Here is a 19,139-nt window from a genome sequence, read left to right on the forward strand (position 1 = left end):
GCGCACTCTGGTGCAGGCTCAACCAGGTGAACTGAATTAAGGTAATTAGGAGCTCTTGCTTAGTCAGTGGCTCAAATAGGCATTAGTTCACTGTGAGGGGAGAGGAAGCCGGACAAAGGGGGCGGCAGAGGTATAAACTCTTTTACTGTGAGGAACTGGGACTTTTGATCGTGACGGGCTAGCGGTAAGCTCATTTGGAATCTTGTTTCACAGACTCTCATTTTTGGATCATTTTGTCTGATTGGTCCGTTTGTTTATTTACTTGTTTGGTTGTCTGTTTGGTGTTAAATGAGGAAAATGTGTTAATGTTGGAGATAAAGTTGAGAGTAATTGATGACTGCATGGTTTAAAGGGAATGTTAAAACACTAAATGCTTAGATTAATAGTTTCTAGGGTAAAACCAAGCTGTGTTGCCTGTAGAGTGCATTTGATCTTTTATGTGATAAAATACCGGTTTGTCTAATGCTGCTGTTTCTTTTTCTTTATTTATTTAAAGGTTTTCACCTGTTTCCTGAACCTATTGCATCATTGTATCAACTGATAAAAGGAAAAGAATAAACATTCTTCTGAGTGAAATCCCAAGTCTGGTCCTTTTCAAGTGTGGGCACCTCACAGCTACAAAACACTTGACAGTAACCCAGTTACTGACAGGAGGTGCACTAGTCTGGAATAGCTAGCCAGCATCACCTCGCTGGTCGAGATTGAGCTGGGACATTTGTATATCTTTCTGATATACAAAGGGGATCTGAGGGGATACTGACCCAGTATCTCCTCACATCCGCAGCGGGTTTAATCACCCCAGATTCAAGAAAGGGTCTACGTCCGTTCTTCTTGTGTCGTCGACCTGGATCGCATGTTCGTTCACTGCTCTGGACAAAATGGATCGTTAAACTCTGACGAGAGATTAACTACAAACAACACATGTACAGTAAGGAGGCTTACACAGTTCTGGGCAGACAGAACTAGTGTGTTTGGTTTGTTTATTAATGAGCAAAGGGTTTGCTCCCGCTTGTTGCCATTAATGTGATCTGTGATTGTAATCATGTATTGGCCCATATCTGGTTATTAATCTGTTTCTGTGAATGTATAATTGATCACGATACCGTTGGTTATGTTGTGTTAAGTAGCTGGTTAAAACCGTAAGCGCTCCCTGCTAAATCACTCCTTTCACGGAGTTTAGTTACTGTCTACGAGATCATCGCGGAAATCAGCTGTTAGCCACTGGCTACTTTGAAGAATCTAAAATATAAGACATGTTTTCAGTTATTTCACACTTTTTTGTTAAGTACATAATTCCATATGTGTTCATTCATAGTTTTGATGCCTTCAGTGAGAATCTACAATGTAAATAGTCATGAAAATAAAGAACCACATTGAATGAGAAGGTGTGTCCAAACTTTTGGCCTGTACTGTATATATATTGTGTTAATGTGCCTATATGTATGTTGCCTCTATTGTACAGTATGTGTCTATATGGCCAATAACACTGATTCTGATTCTTATATAAATATATATTTATTTGTTGGTACCATGGTTGTTAAAAGTTTTTAAAGGTTAGGGGAATGTAAAAAATAATGTTAGGGGAACGTTCTCTAAAGGTTGCAATGGTAGGGGAATGTTAGGGGAACGTTCTCTACGAACGTTCGATGTAACCAAAAACTAACGTTCCCTAAACGCCAGGAAAACTTTCCATGGGAACCAAAAACTAACCTTCAGGGAACGTTCCCGCAACCAAAAACAAATCTTCGCAGAACGTTCTGGGAACCAAAAATTGTTACCTGGGATGGGTTTGACAGATGTTAACAAACCCACTAGGAGTGGATTCATTCAGCTAGGAAAAATTGTTGGGCTGTTGCCATGTCTCAAACAAAGAAAGTCTAGCTTAAGATCGGAGATGAAGTCCTGGATGAGATGTCCCTTGCCTGTAAGTGAGCGGATGTTGAGCAGAGCAAAGTTGAGTGATAAAGGGGTTGTAAAGGGGTACCACTCGCTAATCTCATGTGTAGGAAAATCAAACACATCCCCCAATGGAAACTAGACACTGGTGGTGGTGAGAAGAATCCGAAGACGGAACACGAGCCGCCATCCAGGAGAAGACCGAGAACACCGTCGAAAAGGCCCGGAGGTGAAAGGGGAGGAGGCGGGTCGCACTCGTCTGAAAATACAACTGACAGAAGCAGGAGAGAGAACCGATTTAAAACAAGGTAGACTGCTGTGATTGGTTAGAACATAAGTGCCCGATTCTAATTGGTATAGAGAAACGAAACACCCACTGCCCAGCTGATCAGTTAAAGAGAAGAGAGACAATGTAATAGAAGTCTACCCGACTGAATTTACACTGAGCTACATGAGTCTGGAAAAGTTTAAAAGATAAAAGGTTACCGGCGAGCAGCGGCAGCAAGTTGTGCCAGCGTTCACTCAACGTAACTATGTACTGTAGCGTACGACAGAGTGAGCTGTGCCCAGAATGCTGTTAGACTAACTGACCCAGATAGAGCCCATGCCATTCCTAAGATGTGGCCTCAATTGGTTTTGGATCAAGTTCTGATTGCCAGTTTGTTGAGTTAGGGGAATCCTCACTGTCATTACATGCTTTATGTGGGTCAAAGAACTGGGAGATATGGGTGACAACTTGGCCACATGCCAGTTCCTTTCTGGGATATTTTAGTCTGAGCATATCTGAGTCTTCTTAAGAAGTCCTGGCTGACTTCTGTATGCCCAAATCGGAACCGCGGGAAGCCACAGTTTGAGATTGCACTAATCTGGTAATTATCTCAAAAGGTCAGGGTTTATGTAACACAGAAAAACACATTAGGAAATGGGAAATACACCACAAATACCACAAAACCCAAACTATAATTGTGCACACAAATACATTCTATTATTATTTTATTACCTCTGCCAAGGAGGTCATGTTTACTGCTTGGTTTCTCTGTTTGTTGGTTTGTTTGTCAGCAAAATTACTTATAAAACTACTGGCCCGATATTCATGGAACTATAACAACTTAAAGATGCAGTAGGTAAGACTTATAAAACTAAACTAAACTGGCCCTATGTTCCAGTAGAACTACATAAAGCAGTTAAAGGAGAACTCCGGGCAATTTTTACATTAATCTTGATCGCTATATGTATGTGAGTACTGTCGATAGCAAAAAAGATGAGCCAAATCGGTGCTACCAACACAGAGCTGCTGCAGCTGTGCCCAGAGCTCCTACAGAATGCCTTGGTGCCTCAGACACAAAATGCATACATTAAAATGTTTGTGCAACATGAATGGGGCTCTTACCTGGCAACAAGATGTGTTTTCAACTCAGACATCCTGCCGCTAGCTCTAGCTACTAGCTGCCGTCTGGGAGTGTATTCAGCCAGGCTTCTGTGTAACTATCACACAGCAGTTCCATGTATTTGTACCTCATATTCATATCATCTATTGTGTGTGACATCGATCTGGAGTTGGTGAGTAGGAGTCATGGCAGTGGCGATGCGTATGGTAGTTTCCTTAGCCCGGCCAGCATCCTGTCGCGAAGGCATGACTTCGGTAGATGTCGTCCTCTGGAGGACATCCACCAGACCAGCGGGCAGCGGGCAATCATTGGATTGTTGTCGGCCGTGGAAGGCGAGGAAGGTGGGGAGGAATCAGAAGGATGCATGCTTTCTCACCTCAAAGATTTCTTTGGACTGTACTCGCACCAGGATCCTGGCTGCAGCTGTTTCACTGTTCCAAGGTACAGCTACACTGGATGCCCTGGCCTCCAGCTCCATCATAAGAAATCTTGGAGTTATCTTTGATCAGGATGTATTCTTTAATGCCCACATAAAACAAGAACTACCTTTACATGCGTAATTTTGCAAAAATTAGGCACATCCTGTCCCAAACAAATCAAAACAAACTTTATTCCTTAATTGTCAAATACACATATTATATCACTGTATTTAACCCATAGTATTAGGAGCAGTGAAGAGCTATACATGCAGCATCTAGGGAGCAACTTGGGGTACAATCTCTTGCTGAGGGACACTTTGACATGTTGCTGGAGGAACCTGGGATTGATCCGCCAACCTAGTGGTTATGGGGCAACCATTCTACCTCCTATTCACAACCCATCCACAAAAAAAGTTGCAAAAGAAAAATGCATGTCTAACTTTAAAGCTGGACTGTTGTAATTCCTTATTATCAGGTTTGCTTCAATACGTCTCCAATTCATAATTCACCCAGCCAAGTCTCCTAGAAACTGTTTCTTCACCATACTGGTTTTCTTGTTTCTAATGACTATAAGCTACAGTCAGGGTTTTAAAATAACACCCACCAACCCGACCAAAAGCAGATAAAAAGTAACTCTGGCGGGTAACATTTTAAAGTTACTAGCCAATTTGGCCGGCGATGAATAAAGCAAATAATTCTGCGTCTGTTTGAATCGTGAATACAGAAATGTTGCCGAATTGGTCTATTTTCCGCCAAGAACGTTGGGTAGTGTTGTGTGTTTGGCTTGGAAACATCATCTTTCTCAAGCCAACACTGCTTGTAGAACTAAGCCTACATTTCCCATGAACACCATGTTGTGAAGTGTCATACAACCGTTGGCTATGAGTGCCTAACGCGTGGTATCGATTACGAGCTACGCTGAAACAGAGAAGACAAACAGAACGGTGCAAATTAAATCACAGAAGCTGAATTGGTAGCACTTCATAATAACTATCCATAATTCATCATTTATTAAGCATTAGTTAACTATTAGTTAATGTTTGTTCATTAGTACTTATTAATTGTTCATACATAATTCATCATGAGTAAAGTATTTGTTCACACAGTTATAAATGGTTTGTTCATAGTAAACAAGCCTATTAGTTAATGGTTTGTTCATCATAATGAATTCATTGTTCTTACATAATTCATCATCAGTAAAGCATTTGTTCACATAGTTATAAATGGTTTGTTCATAGTAAATAAGCCTATCTTGAAAAATATGTTTGTAAGTACATGATTTATACTTAATAAATAATGAAACAACCATTTGTAAATGAAATAATTTTCCCATTATAAACCAGTTACTAACTATTGCTAAATGCTTTGTTCATCATTTCTAAAGCATTGCTCCTATGTTAATTCTCATAAATAAAGCATTTGTATACACACTCATAAGTGGTTTGTTCATAGTAAATAAGACTCTCGAAAATGATGTTCATAAATAGAAGTTTGACACTTTCTAAGTATTCCAAAAAACATTGGTAAATTAAAAAATGTCCCATTTTTACAAACAATCTACAAACTAGTAGTAATTTCTTTGTTAATCATTTGTAAATCATTGTTCCTACATTCATTCTAATTAGTACAGCATTTGTAAATGCAGTTAGTAAATGGTTGGTTCATAGTAAGTAAGCCCATGTAAAATGTTTATTTATTTAATTTATTTATTTAATTTATTTATTTTTTAATAATTCGCAAATGATGCATTAACCATTTGTAAATGAAGTAATTTTACCATTATTAACTAGGTACTCAGGAATGTATAAGGTCGGTTAAAACTAGGAAGTTAATGATTAACAGACTATCTAGAACTACATTTGTTCATGCCTTAAATAAAATGTTATGATTTAGAAAAAGGCCTAAACTAATACCTGGTTGGTGTTAATACAGCTGTTACAAACACTTACTAATAATGTAATCCATGACTAATTCAGGAGTTACTGCTGGTTAGTTGAGTATATTGTGTGAGCCCATCTAAAGTGAGTACTTTTTTATGCTTTACAAAGCATTTATAAATGAGTTGCAAAGGCTAACAGAACCTGGACACACACATGTATTGTTCTATTTGGACAACATGTGAGTTTAATTGTCTTCTCTTTGCTAATATAAAAAAACATAACAGCAACAATATTATGGTTTCTTTTTTTCTTTTTCCACAATATTAAGAAAATACTTTACACTGCTAACACTACTTTACATACAACATATATATACACAAATCAGAAACAAAAAAAACACAATTTAAACATTGAATGACACTGCACACATCTTGTGCTCAAGGCTGTTGATTTAAATGTCTTTGAATTCATCAGACGGAAAACATTTTTTACTGATATAAATTTCAATACTATACTTGTACTATATACAAATTAGTTTCTTTGCTACACAAACAAATGTAAACTTCAGTATGGATTTAGTGACTATGTGATGAGTAAATCAAGTCAATCAAATTATTTGACTTGAAATTGAAGCAAACAATGATTTTTACTATCTGTACGTCCGAAACAAATCCTTAAATTAAATACCTTCAAAGTATGATATAAATCACATCTTGCACTATTTTTACCTAATTAAAAAAAGTGATTAGTTTTATTTGTCTTAACTGAACAATCTCTTTAGATGTTTGTAAATTTCTTTCATTTTCAGTCCATATATGATCGGGTTAAAAAGAGGATGATACAAAATCATTTGTAAAGACATTATTAAATAAACAGTTTTGGGAAAATTTGTTTCCAGTCGAGCTAGAAGTACATCATATGCACTCAAACAGGAAAAGTTAATCAGGACCAACAGGTGGGGTAAACAGGTCTGTGCAGCTTTTCTCCTGACTTCTCTACTACTTCGATAGGTTATTATAAGTATGCTGGTGTATGTAGAAAGTATGAAGAGTACAGGGAGAGGTACAACAATTGCAAAAACAATCAAGCCATATATATTCTGCATTATTGAACTCACACAGTGAAGTTTTTGAACTGTGCTGTTGCAAATTATTCCTTTCAAAACAGAGTAACAGAGCTTTTTATTAACACTCATTAGTGGTACCCCTGAAACCTGACAAGCAGGTAGAGCCCAAGCTAAAATCAGAAAAATACAAACAGTTTTTTTTCTCATGATATTTGGATATTGCAGAGGTTTACATATAGACACATATCTGTCATAGGCCATGGCTGACAACAGGAAGAATTCTGAAGAGGCTAGAGTGTAATATATAAACCACTGAAAGAGACAGCCTGAATAAGATATGATCTGTTTTTCAGATAAAAAGTCAATCAAAAGCTTTGGATAGATAGCAGTGCTGTAAAGAACAGAGTTGATTAACAAAGCTGCAATGAAAATGTACATAGGCTCATGGAGGGATTTGTTAATCACTATGATGCCCACAATAGTGGAATTACTGCAAATGATTAGAATATATGCTGTAAACATGATCACAAAATAAAGATATCTGTATGTGTGCAGTTCCACATGCCCATCAAAAGTTATATATGTTACATTTAATTCATTATCCATTAAGACTTTCTAAAACAAAATGTTAATAAATAAAAAAAGAAATTACTAGAAGTCTCATATAACCTGAGATTGTCTTATTTAGTGATCAGTACCTGACCTTGATACGTACTGGTGTAGCCCCGCAAACACAGATATTGGATCTGTCATCTGTTTCAGTCCGTGAGAAGTTTTTATCAGACTGCATCAACCTCCATGGACCTCATTAACCTCTCCAAAGGAAAAGCTACTAACATGTAAACAACTTGATCAAACTCTTGAGGCCTGCACTCATAGTTGATGTTAAACTTTGTTAGCTCAGGTTATTAGGTCATATTTAGAAAGACAATCTGGGGAGCGTGGGGAGCTCACCTGGTAGAGCATGCGCCCATGTATAGAAGTTCATTCCTCGATGCAGTGGCCCTTATTTTGACTCCCTTTGCTGCATGTCATTCCCACTGTCTCTCTCTTTCATGTCTTCAGTTGTCCTATAAAAATAAAGTCTAAGTCTAAAGGCCTTAAATGCCCCAAAAAAATTATCTTAACAAAAAAAGAACAAGAATGACACTCTGAGAGCAAAGACCTTCGCAAAGGTGCATTCACATGGTCCTCCAATTGTCCCTTATTTTGAATTTGGAAGAAGTTTATCTGAAACTTAGTTTGCTCAGGTTATGTGAGATCAGGCCAGCTGACAGTCTTGCCTGGGCCCGAGACGAGATAATCAGGTCCCCCCCGCGCCCAGATCTCTCCTTTTCCCCCTCTGCTCTCTCTCCTGTTCCTCTCCTCTGCTCTCCTGTTCCTCTCCTATAAATAATGCCTTTTTTGAGCTGCTATATATTATCCAGTCCCTATCGATTTTTTTTCCCTTCCATTGTGGGATGTGGAATATGTCAAATAGTTTGGGAATTCCCTGACCTCTGCATCTGCTGGCAATTCCTTTGCCCTCTCTGAGTAAGGCGTTTGTTTTGCCATCACACGTATGAGGTTCACTCTATCAGAGTCGGTCAGTCTAGTTGGCCATAATGCAGGATCGCTGAAATTAAGTGTGTGATCAATCTCTGATCCATCCTGCTTAGACTCTCTCCTGCATCACTGTGACTCTCTCTCTCCCTCTCCTTCTCTCTCTCTCTCTCACACCGGTAGCCTGACTCTGTCCCTACCTCATCCCTCTCTCTGTCACCTGACCGCAGCTGGATCTCTCTCCTCTGTCTCATCCTCGCTGATGGAGCTACCAAACTCAACTGACATTTAACATTAGAGCTGGCCTGTTAGCTTACGTTACAAGGCTCGTAAACGTTGGCTGCGCTGTTTCTTACCTTGCTCTACGTTGACTTTACTAGTTCCAGCTTCAACGTCACCACCTATTTTTAAAAGATTTGTTAAGGCCTCTATTTTCTTCTTCTCTTCTCTTTTCTTTACTTTTCTGAGCACCGGACTTGCGCTGACCGTACATTTTGAGCATACTGAACTTCAGATCAAATGATAACATCAAATTTTGATCAGTGGCCAAACCATTTTTGTGTTAGGGGTGGGGGGTTCTGGACCACTATTTTAAGGACAATTAGGAAGAAAACAAATAAAAAGCTTTTATGTAACTCATATTACATAGGCTAGTTTTTCCACAAATAGGCCTATTTAAAAAAATGTTTAGCCCCCCCCCTACCCTGGAACAACAGACCCGTTTGTCCCCCCCTATCGGTGGGTGTGTGTGAGATCTTCGCCAAGGCCAATGGTCCCAAGTTGGGAAGTCGTTCTTCTTACATTTGTTTGTTCATGAGCTTTAGGTTGTAATGTGGAAACAAAATGGGCACTACAAAGAAGATGTGTTGTATTCTATTGCTCAAAACTTATAAACAGGTGATTTTCCCAGTGTGACAACCTAGGTTATAATCGTTAACGAAAACGAATGAAATAACGAAAACTAGGTGGGAAAAAACATTGTCGTTAATTGAAATAAAAATAAAATCTAGGCATTACAAAAAACGATAACTAAAATAAAACTGTAATTTCTGTTTGCAAAACTAATTAAAATAAAATAAAATTATCGAGTAAATGTCTTTGTCAATGTCTTTTACAGAGCAAATAACGTTATATCTTTCAGAGTTGACATTTCCGACCACAGACCTGTTTTATTCAGTCTATGCTGTAGACATAGTATCCGACTGGGAACCCAGAAATTCCGACATTCCATGTCAAATTGAACACAACATGTCCATGCCCCTTGCCTGGCATCATAGCAGTACCGAAAGCCGGAAGAAAGCAGCAGAGTCCTATATGATTATGACTGTGTCAGATAAAAGCAAGTACCTCTCAGTCGAAGGTGGTAAAATAAGTGGACAATTTATTAAAGGGAAAAATCCCACGAATTTGAAAGTACATTTGAGAAGCGCACACAAGGAGGCTAACCTAGCTTACCTTAACAAGCAGTGACAGGGAAAGGGGGACACAAAGCCCCCTTCCCCCAAAACAGAAGCTAACCCTGGGCCGGTACAGGGCATGGATGTATGGGGCCAGGGCCAGGCAGCATGATGGAGACAACAGCAGGACAGAGAACACTACAGGAGGGCTTTCACCGGAGACCCGATGCTGCTGGTTAGTAAATACGCATTAACACTAAAAGCGTGAGGAAGCGTGGGTTAATATGTGTATTAATACTGGGATGTCTACACAACTGTGTGAGTCGATTGACTTCAAAAAGGTCGCCACTTTACTCGAACCAAAGTTCAAAACACCTGTTGATGTATAGTCTGTTGGCTAGGTTTTTTCCTGGCACATCACTTACACATTTTGTACTTACTGTGGTAGCTTGTGTAGACTGTTTACATATTTGTGCTCATCATCATATGTACATTTTATGTACTGGTGTTATTGTTGAATACATTGTGAATACATATTTCTAAAATGGTATGATGTTTTTGTTGAGTTATTATTACTTTTTTTCTGACCTTTTTGAATCTTGCACCCGACAAATAACCCATATTACAAAAAACTAAAAACTAAACTAAATTAACAAACCCGCTTTAAAACTAAACTGAATTTGAAAACAAAATGTCAAAACGAAATAAAAATAAAAACTAATGAAAAATGCTAAACTATAATAACCTTGGTGACAACGAAGAGCATAGGATGTTGTGATCCAACATCCAATTATACTCACAATATTGGCGAAGGTGAAAAATAATTTGTGTATATGCCCTGTAATTGATATCAATTCCAAAATGTAAAGGGTTTTTCCTTGGTCCATGCTAAATCCTTCTAAGTTTCAATTGAATTCAATTTTAGCAGGAGGATGCATTTGGTGCGGCAGTGAAGAATACATTTTGATTTTAACAGGCAGAAACCTTGATCAGAACCTGGCTCTACGTGGGTGGCCATCTGTCTCGACAGGTTGGGAGGGAAACAGACAGACAGAGAAAGGGAGATAATATTACCTAACTACAATAAATACAGAAATATGACTCAGAAATATAGCAGTGGGTATAATGGAATGGCATGAACATTGGCAATTAAAGTAACTGTAAAGATAATGGAATTATTATTAGAGGAGTTTTTCCTCAGCCACTGTCGCACTGCTTGCTCTTGAGGGAATTACTGGAATTGTTGGAATTGTTGGGGCTTTGTAAATTATAGAGTGTGGTCTAGACCTACTCTATCTGTAAAGTGTCTCAGATAACTTATGTTATGATTTGATATATAAATAAAATTGAATTGAATTGAATTGAATGAGACTAATAATATTAATAGTAGAAGCAGTGTGCATCAAGCAGGACCACAGCAGCAGCTATAACCACTATCTAGGTGCTACCACAATTCAAGGAAATCTGTGAGTCAAGAAAGCACAAGGACAAGCACAAGGGAGGAAAAGTTTTAAGCTTACTCTTAAATGTGGAGAAAATGTCTGCCTCCCGAACCAAAACTGGGAGCTGGTTCCACCGGAAAGGAGCTTGGTAGCTGAAGACTCTGGCTCCAGTTCTACTTTTGGAGACTCTAGGAAACAAAAGTAACTCTGCAACTGCAACCCTGCACTGGGTCAGTAGAGTGTTATGAACTCTCAAGACCAGTTCAGACCAAAGATTCGCGATGAGACGAGTTGAAACTTGCAACAAGCCGGTCTGCAGCGTTTTAAAACCTGCCAGTTTACACCAATGCAACAAGACAAGACGGTGTATCATCTCCATAGCATTGACTCTTTATAGTTTTTATTTTTTTTAATTTTTTATTTAGTTTATTACAGAGACAGTGCATATTAATAAACATTTCTGTCAATATGCCAGAGTTAGCCAGAAGGCTATTTTTCATCTGCAGTCTCTAGACAGATGGTAAAAAAGTCACCCTAAAAGAATATAAAATTACGCATTTACATAACAGTATAACATTTAAGACATTTGATAAAAGGTACTATTAAGGCAAAAATGTACAATAGGAGCACAACAGACCACAATCAGACAAACATTAGACAAAGACACAAACACATATACATACACAGGGTCAAAAAGCCAACAGGGGGCAGCGTGAGTAGGTCAAGGAGTTAATGGTAATGTTGACAGTTCTGATTATCAATGAGCCATTTCTTTAGCTGGATCTTGAATGTACTGTAAGTGTTTAGATTTCTGATGGTTATGGGGGTGAGGTTCCACTCTGTAGCAGCTCGAACAGAGAAGGAAGTATGGCCAAATACACTTTTCCTGAATGGGATGATACAGTCTCCCCTCGCTGCACCTCTAGTTCTACTGTGATCGGCTGTTCTGATGTTGACAAACTGGTGTAAAGGAGGGGATGATAAACCGTTAATAATTTTATAGACAAGACATAGATTTGAATATTTAACCATATTTTCCCAGTTAAGAAATCTGTATTTTTGTAATATTGGACAAGAGTTAGTAATGTTTTGAACGAAATACCAACCGGGGGAAAACTTCTTGCTGTGAGCTGTAACGCCATGGTGAGAAATGTTTGTTTTTTTGTCCAGGATTTTAACAGTTTGTTTGTAAAGTGATTGCAGAGGTTTCAGAGATATTACACTAGCTTGTGACCAAATGGGTAAACAGTAAGTGATATGTGAGAAGATCATCGAGTGCATGTACATTTTTGCTGCCTGTGTAGACATTTGATGGCGAATGTATCTAAAATTACTGAGGTTGAATTTGATTCGATTACAGACAGTTCTGTTCTAACTTCTGACTTTTAGGCTTTTTTGTACCTGGATATAACATTTGTTTCGTCTAAATATGAATGTGGATAACATTAGTGACATTGAGATGCTTGCTACAGTTGCATTTCTAGAGATGAATCGCAAAAACGTTTTATTTCTTCGATTCACTGCTTTGTTCTAATGCCACTGGGCACTCCCTCTCTTTAATCACTCTCGCTTGACCATAAAACATAACTGTGCTTTTGGCGGTCATTGAGGCTCCATCTAAAACTGCCATTTCGCCTAGCTGTTTGTAACGTAGAAATAAAATGGATAAAGGCTCATTTTATTTCTATAGTTAATAGCTGAATGTACCAGCTGACTTCTGTATTGGCTATTAAAACAGGAGCTGTCGCTTACATTCTAAAAGCAGTCTCTGCGACTTGAACAGCTGAGTCGCAGGCGCCACCATCAGCTGGTTTGAATCGAGCTGAGACGGGCCGGTTCAGACCGCTGCAACTTTTCTCTAAAACGATTTCGTCTTGTCTCAAATCTTTGGTCTGAACTGGGATTTAAAGACATGATGGTGACTGACCATTTAGAGCCTTGTCGGTGAGAAGGATTTTAAATTCAATTTTGGATTCAACAGAGAGCTAGCCAACTGGAGAGTTTTAAGGGATTTTGTTTAACCAGTCAAAGCTTGAATTAACAAATGCATGGACTAGTTTTTCTGCATCTTTTTTTCTGGACAGGATGTAGCAGTCCTTGAAATTAATATTATGTGGATGTTAAAGGATATATCCTGATCAACCACTGTTTCCCAAAACCTTGGAGTTAGATTTGGTGGGGCGAACCCAAATTTTGCTGCGTACAAAGCAAATTTCTTTGAGTTTTGTGCAAAGAAATGGAGAAATTGATTACATGATATTTGCACAACTGCAAACTTTGCATTATTGTAGTATTAACAGTATTAGGGCATTTACCCCATACAATGTGCCAAACATAATGTTGGGTCTGTGGTGACCAGGTCCATCTCACACAAACTTCCTTCTCCCATTTGCTCTCTTTACTACTACTACTACAACACACACACACACACACACACACACTAGTGGTTCTCAGTGTAGAGACCAGGGACCCAAAGTTAAATTAACATTGGTCTACCAAAGGGATCTACTAGGACCACTGAAATTCTAAAGAATGAAAACCACTGATTTACATACATTCTAATCCTTTAAAACTAAATAAATAGAAATAACCATTTTTTGGACACCAGGGGGACTGGTGGCCAAATACCAAATCTCATTAGATTAGACACTGAGGTAAATTCATTCTTCAATCAAGGTCTTTCCAGAGTAGCTATAACATTACATAACAGGATGGAGGTGATTAGGGCCAAGTAAAGTAACTTTAGTTTTGTCTGAGTTTAACATCAGTAAATTGTACACACCATAGTACACACCATGACTAACTTTAACATGCATGGGGGATTCCTTGTTAACAAGAATACACTGTTCATGAACACACCAAAGTCAGAAAAACGACTTCCCAACTCAGGAAAGGGTACCATCAGAGGAGCATGTGAATGCACCATTGGCCTTGCCAGAGGTCTTTGCTCTAAAGCCCAGTTCAGACCAAAGATTCGTGACAAAACAAAACCATATCAGAATGTTGCAGTGGTCTGAACCGGCCCTTCTCAGCTCAACTCAAGCCAGCTGATGGTGTTGCTGCAACTCAGCTGGTCAAGTCTCCAGAAGCTGGTTTTAGAAAGTAAGGGACTGTTGTGACCCACAATATAGAGACATTCACTGGAAACTGTGGCTCCTTTAAGTAGGGCGCTTACTGGGAAGAGTGGGCGTTTTTTCGTGATGATCAGCACGTTTTTTAAACTAATGTATTTCAATGGGAAGCATCTTTCGTGATCACAGCACGATTCTTTCTGCCAGTCAGGCTGCAGCAGAGAAGCTGGATACAGCTTTGCTATTATTGGTATTTACAGCCCAATAACCGCTGTTTTAATCATAATTTATTCACGAGATCTTATCATGGTTTATATGTATTTCTTTTAATGTTATTATGTCGGTCTTTTTTCCAGGGAAGCTGGATTGCTTTGTTGTTTATTGATATTTTTAAAACGATAACGCTACATCTATCAAGATTTATTTAGATGTTATCATGGAATTAATTTCTTTATTGTAATAATATTATTTTGGTCTTATAACCGGTGAAATATTACAGTATGCTGTACAGTAGACTACGATATGAGCCGAGCTGGACGCATTCGAAGCCAATATCCCACAATGCAATGCAGGCATTCATATCAGAGAATCGGACAGCGATCCGCCGCGAGACTTTAACACCAGTATCGCTTCAATGTACATACTTAATCAGTGGAACTACATGTTGCTCAACTTTGTTCCAGTAAGTTCTGAACGGTAATGGAAGTGACGTAGTTATTACCGCTCGGCGGATAGGAAAGATGCAAATACATAATATTTGTAAAATTAATGTTTTTGTCTAACATATTTGAAAATTTAAACAAAGATAACTAATAATAAAATACATTTTCATGTAATTGTCTCATGTTCTATTTGCTCGGTCGGATGGCAGGCAGCGGCAATCTCAAATTGAGCGTCAGCATCAGTTCTGGCAGGCCAGGTAGTCAAGACGCTGCTAACAACACAGTCTCATCAGCTGATCTGCATCAGCGCATTAGCTGGTCAACTCCCCTCGCTGCTTAATGGCTACACTCAAAACAGGGCGCCCTATTTAAAGTGGATTCAGCTTGCTCCTAACTGCTTGCTGCTCGCTTCTCTGCTGCCCGCCACCTCCCCAGCTCCTCCTTGTCGTGTATAACGTGGCATTTGCTTTTATGTCATCGTTGCTGCCCTGTTCATATGGGGGAATGCCTCAGCTCTCACAGACCTAAACTGTGTGAGCGTTCCCTAATGCTGCTGCTGTCCTCTCTCGCTATTTCATGGTGCTCATGAAAGGTCAGAGGACTTCCTGAACAGAGCCATACCGCTAAAATTTTATTCGGAATGTATCAACTTGAATTGCAATTTATTCAATAAAACTTTCCTAAATCATTTTATTGTCATGTGTGTTCTTGACTTAATGGACCTGACAGAAATGGAATGAAGCCCATTCCCGGCAGACAGCAGAAACACATGACCCAAACAAGTCCACCCACCTGAATGACTAGTACACTAGCTTTGTCACAAGTTCTGGGGCACGTCTCTAGTGGGAGTTGTAGTTTTTAAATATATTGGTATATTTCTCATAAGTAGAAGTTGGCAGTGTAGAATTTTGGATACACCCTGAGGTTTTTTGGGATGGGGAACACACTGGTGTCATCAAGTTTTTAAAAATCTAATCGTTGAATAGGTGAAAATAGCTTATTACCATATTTGACAGTGCTTAGAGTGGCTAAACTTTGGAGACCATATCTACATGACAGCTGCAATCCAGAGCTTTCTAGAACAGCTGGTCATATGTGTGTAGCACCTTCTGTTGCTAAATGACAAGCCTACAAACATGTCCTGGATTCAAGATTCAGAAGTCAATATTTTAAAGCAGGAGTAATGTATCCTCTTCAGACTGAAATATGTTACTGTCGAGGTTGAGACCTTTCCAACGATGTGTTTGCTATAGTCCTACGACAAGGTTTTAAGTTTTGCATATACTTTGCAAGTATACGCTATTGTCCCCAGAGGGATACAGTATTTGACTTGAGTTCAAATGCTTCACACATAAAACTTGACATATTGTTTTATCATACAGCTATACTAAATAGACAAAGTCATATGTAGCCAGACTGAAGTGAATCACACCAGCCGCAATATATTGCTCATATTTCACAGATAGTGACAAGAGCAACACACAACCCTATATGCATCATATCATGAAGCTATTGCAAAACCCCTGCAGCCTCAAGCAACATTATTTAAAGTTTTAATTGAGGTATGTCCAAATTAGGGCTATAGTTTACAAATATTTAGTTTACATTGGGGTACCCATTTCTTCTGCCAGAGGATAAAAGCTACTTGGCATGGAGAATAAAGACAGATCAGACCATATTCTCTGTGCTCCCCTGACAAGCTTTACATGAGATGTTTTTAGATATTGCCATGCTGACATTAACATGCTCTGTAATGCAGCCTTGTATAAAATAAACCCTCTGATTCACCGTGCTTGTCTGCTCTAAATGATAACACACACTTTGAACACGGGCCTTCCAGCCAAAGGTGTTGTCCATATGAACACCAAGGGGCCTATAGGAGCAGAGCCGATAGATTGGTTCATCATTTATGACCTCTGATACCCTTTGACCCATGTCACGACCCTTTCCTCAGTTTGTAAAATGGTGGAATGAGATTGTTGGCATGGCACCACAGGTCTCTATTTTAGCAGAATATGCAAAAGTACTTGTGTCTGTATGCAGTATAGGCTGAGGTAGAAGTGTGCCAAAAATGCCAAAACACATGTTGTGTACACATACCCAAAGATTCTTGCTGTGATCATGTAAGATGCTTCCCATTGAAATACATTAGTTTAAAAAACGTGACCCCAACACATAAATCTTCACAATATCGTGATGGTATCACAATCTAATAGATTTATTTTCGTGATGCCATCACGAACTGACATGAGACTGGGTTGCCCTACACCACTGACTGTATTGATTTCCGTATCCCATTCTGTATATAGTTAATTTGGTTTAACAAAGTATTGTTTAATATACTTTGAGTGGGAAATAACAAATATTTCAGAAAGTCCAAGAATGTAAATAGTTCCATAAATACAGAATTAGTTCTGCAGTTCTGGATTTACCCAACTGAGGCTGTGAGTACTCTGCACTGGGCTGGTTTTCTTGTTTCTTATGGGGGTTTCATGGATATGTGCATGTGTGTAACAAATGCTTATTGCAAATAAGGTATAGTCCACAAACAGTGTTAACAACAAAAAAGATATGACAGGAACCAAAATACATAATGTTACTCTCTTTATTTTTCTTTTTAAAAAACACTTTTTGCATGCAATATTTGCAAAATCAGACACAGACAAGTTTAACAGAAAAAAACCACCGGTATGCACTCTTGCAATGAAGGCTGTTCATTTAAACATCTTGGAATTTTCAGTCAGAAGACAGAGAAAACATGGTATTCATATGCATTTCAATACTGGTAATGAAGTTTAACTTTACTAAACTTCAGAAAGCATTTTTTGATTTCATTATAAGATAAAAGCATTTTTAAAGATCCGCAGAAAAAATGTGAAGCTCACAATGCTTTTCATTATGGTTTCAGTCCATATATGATCGGATTAAAGAGAGGATGATACAAAATAATTTGTAAAGACATTATTAAACGTACAGTTTTGGGAACATTTGTTTCCAGTCGACCTAAAAGTCATGACATTGAATGACATTGTTGGCATGGCACCACTGAACATAGGTATCTATTTCAGCAGAACATGCAAAAGTATGTGTGTCTGTGTGCAGTAGGCTTAGGTAGAAGTGTGCCAAAAAGGCCAAAACACGTTGTGTATGCCACCATACCCATACAAAGATATATACATCTTACACTGTGAACAAACCCCTCGGCAAAAATCTGCTTATCCTTTTAATTTCCTGAAAATGCTTCCTAAAACTATTCCTGTCCCTTATAAATTTTGTAATGGTAGTTTCTCAGTAAAGGCTACAAAGGTTAGGATGGCTAAAAGCTGTAACCATGGTGATTGATATGAGTATCATCTTCTGAATATAATTATTAATATGAGAATCAGCAGGCATGATGGCGAAGGCCAAGATGGCGGCTGCCTGCTGAGACTCAGCGGAACACTCTCCCAAAACGCTCAAATAAACCTTGGTACGTGTGACAAGACTGTTATGTAAAGAAGGATAATTTCAGTTTAAACCTATATCTTGTCAATGCGAGAAACAAGACAGTCGTTTGCAGCCAAACAACACATTATGACGGAAGTAAACAAGCAGCTGGGTGAAACCAACGCGGCCTTCACTCAGGTTATTGATGATTTAATGGCCAAATACTTCAAAGAGGCCGACGTGAAAGCCGAATCACGCTTTAACAGGCTTGAGAAACGCATTGATAGTATGCATTCGACTTTATCCGAGCACACGGAGGAAATACGGATAATACGCTCAGATACAACAGTTAAAAGAGCGTGTGAGTGAGGCTGAACAAACTGTCTCGCAGTGTGTGGAAACAATGCACAAATATCAAGGAAAACTCACAGAAATGGAGGATCGCGCACGAAGAGACAATCTGCTTATATTTAATCTAAAAGAAGGAGTTGAAGGTGCAAATGCTCTGGATTACCTGCGAGAGCACCTTCCCAGGTGGTTTCCTGCTCTCGCTGACACCTGCCCAGAGCTGATGCGATGTCACCGGCTTGGACGCCTGCCTGAGCGAGGCACTGGGAGTGAGCTGCGGAGACCACGGCCGCTGATTGTTACATGTCTCCGGTATACTGACAGGGATCGTATTCTCAAAGAATCCAGGAAAAATCGCTCTGAAGTGGCTAATATTCAACTTCAGTTTGCAGCGGACTACAGCGAGGCCACTTCAAAGCGTCGTAAATTATGCTACAAGGTGATGCATGAAGCCCGTATAAAGGGGTTTCAGGCTTTCCTTTTGTACCCCGCGACAATAAAACTTACCAAAGGGAAAGACAATCATTTATTTCAAGACGCAAGTAAGGCTGAGCTTTTCATTTCAACTATAGAGGATTAAAGTAACTCCAGCGCAGTGACTT

The 19,139-nt window shown here is 38.9% G+C and overlaps 1 protein-coding gene across 1 annotated transcript; it reads right to left on the minus strand.

Annotated features, from left to right (window-relative positions):
* Nucleotides 1-6,343: 6,343 nt before the first annotated feature.
* Nucleotides 6,344-7,255, minus strand: LOC120569443 (olfactory receptor 6N2-like). Its single transcript, XM_039817311.1, has one exon. The coding sequence runs from the start codon at nucleotides 7,253-7,255 to the stop codon at nucleotides 6,344-6,346; it is 912 nt and encodes a 303-aa protein (XP_039673245.1).
* Nucleotides 7,256-19,139: the final 11,884 nt, after the last annotated feature.

This window comes from Perca fluviatilis, chromosome 12 (assembly GCF_010015445.1).
Source record: "Perca fluviatilis chromosome 12, GENO_Pfluv_1.0, whole genome shotgun sequence".
Classification (NCBI taxonomy): Eukaryota; Metazoa; Chordata; class Actinopteri; order Perciformes; family Percidae; genus Perca; species Perca fluviatilis.

Coding starts and splice junctions, on each gene's coding strand:
- LOC120569443 (XM_039817311.1), bottom strand. CDS start 7,255: ATGGATAATGAATTAAATGTAACATATATAACTTTTGATGGGCATGTG.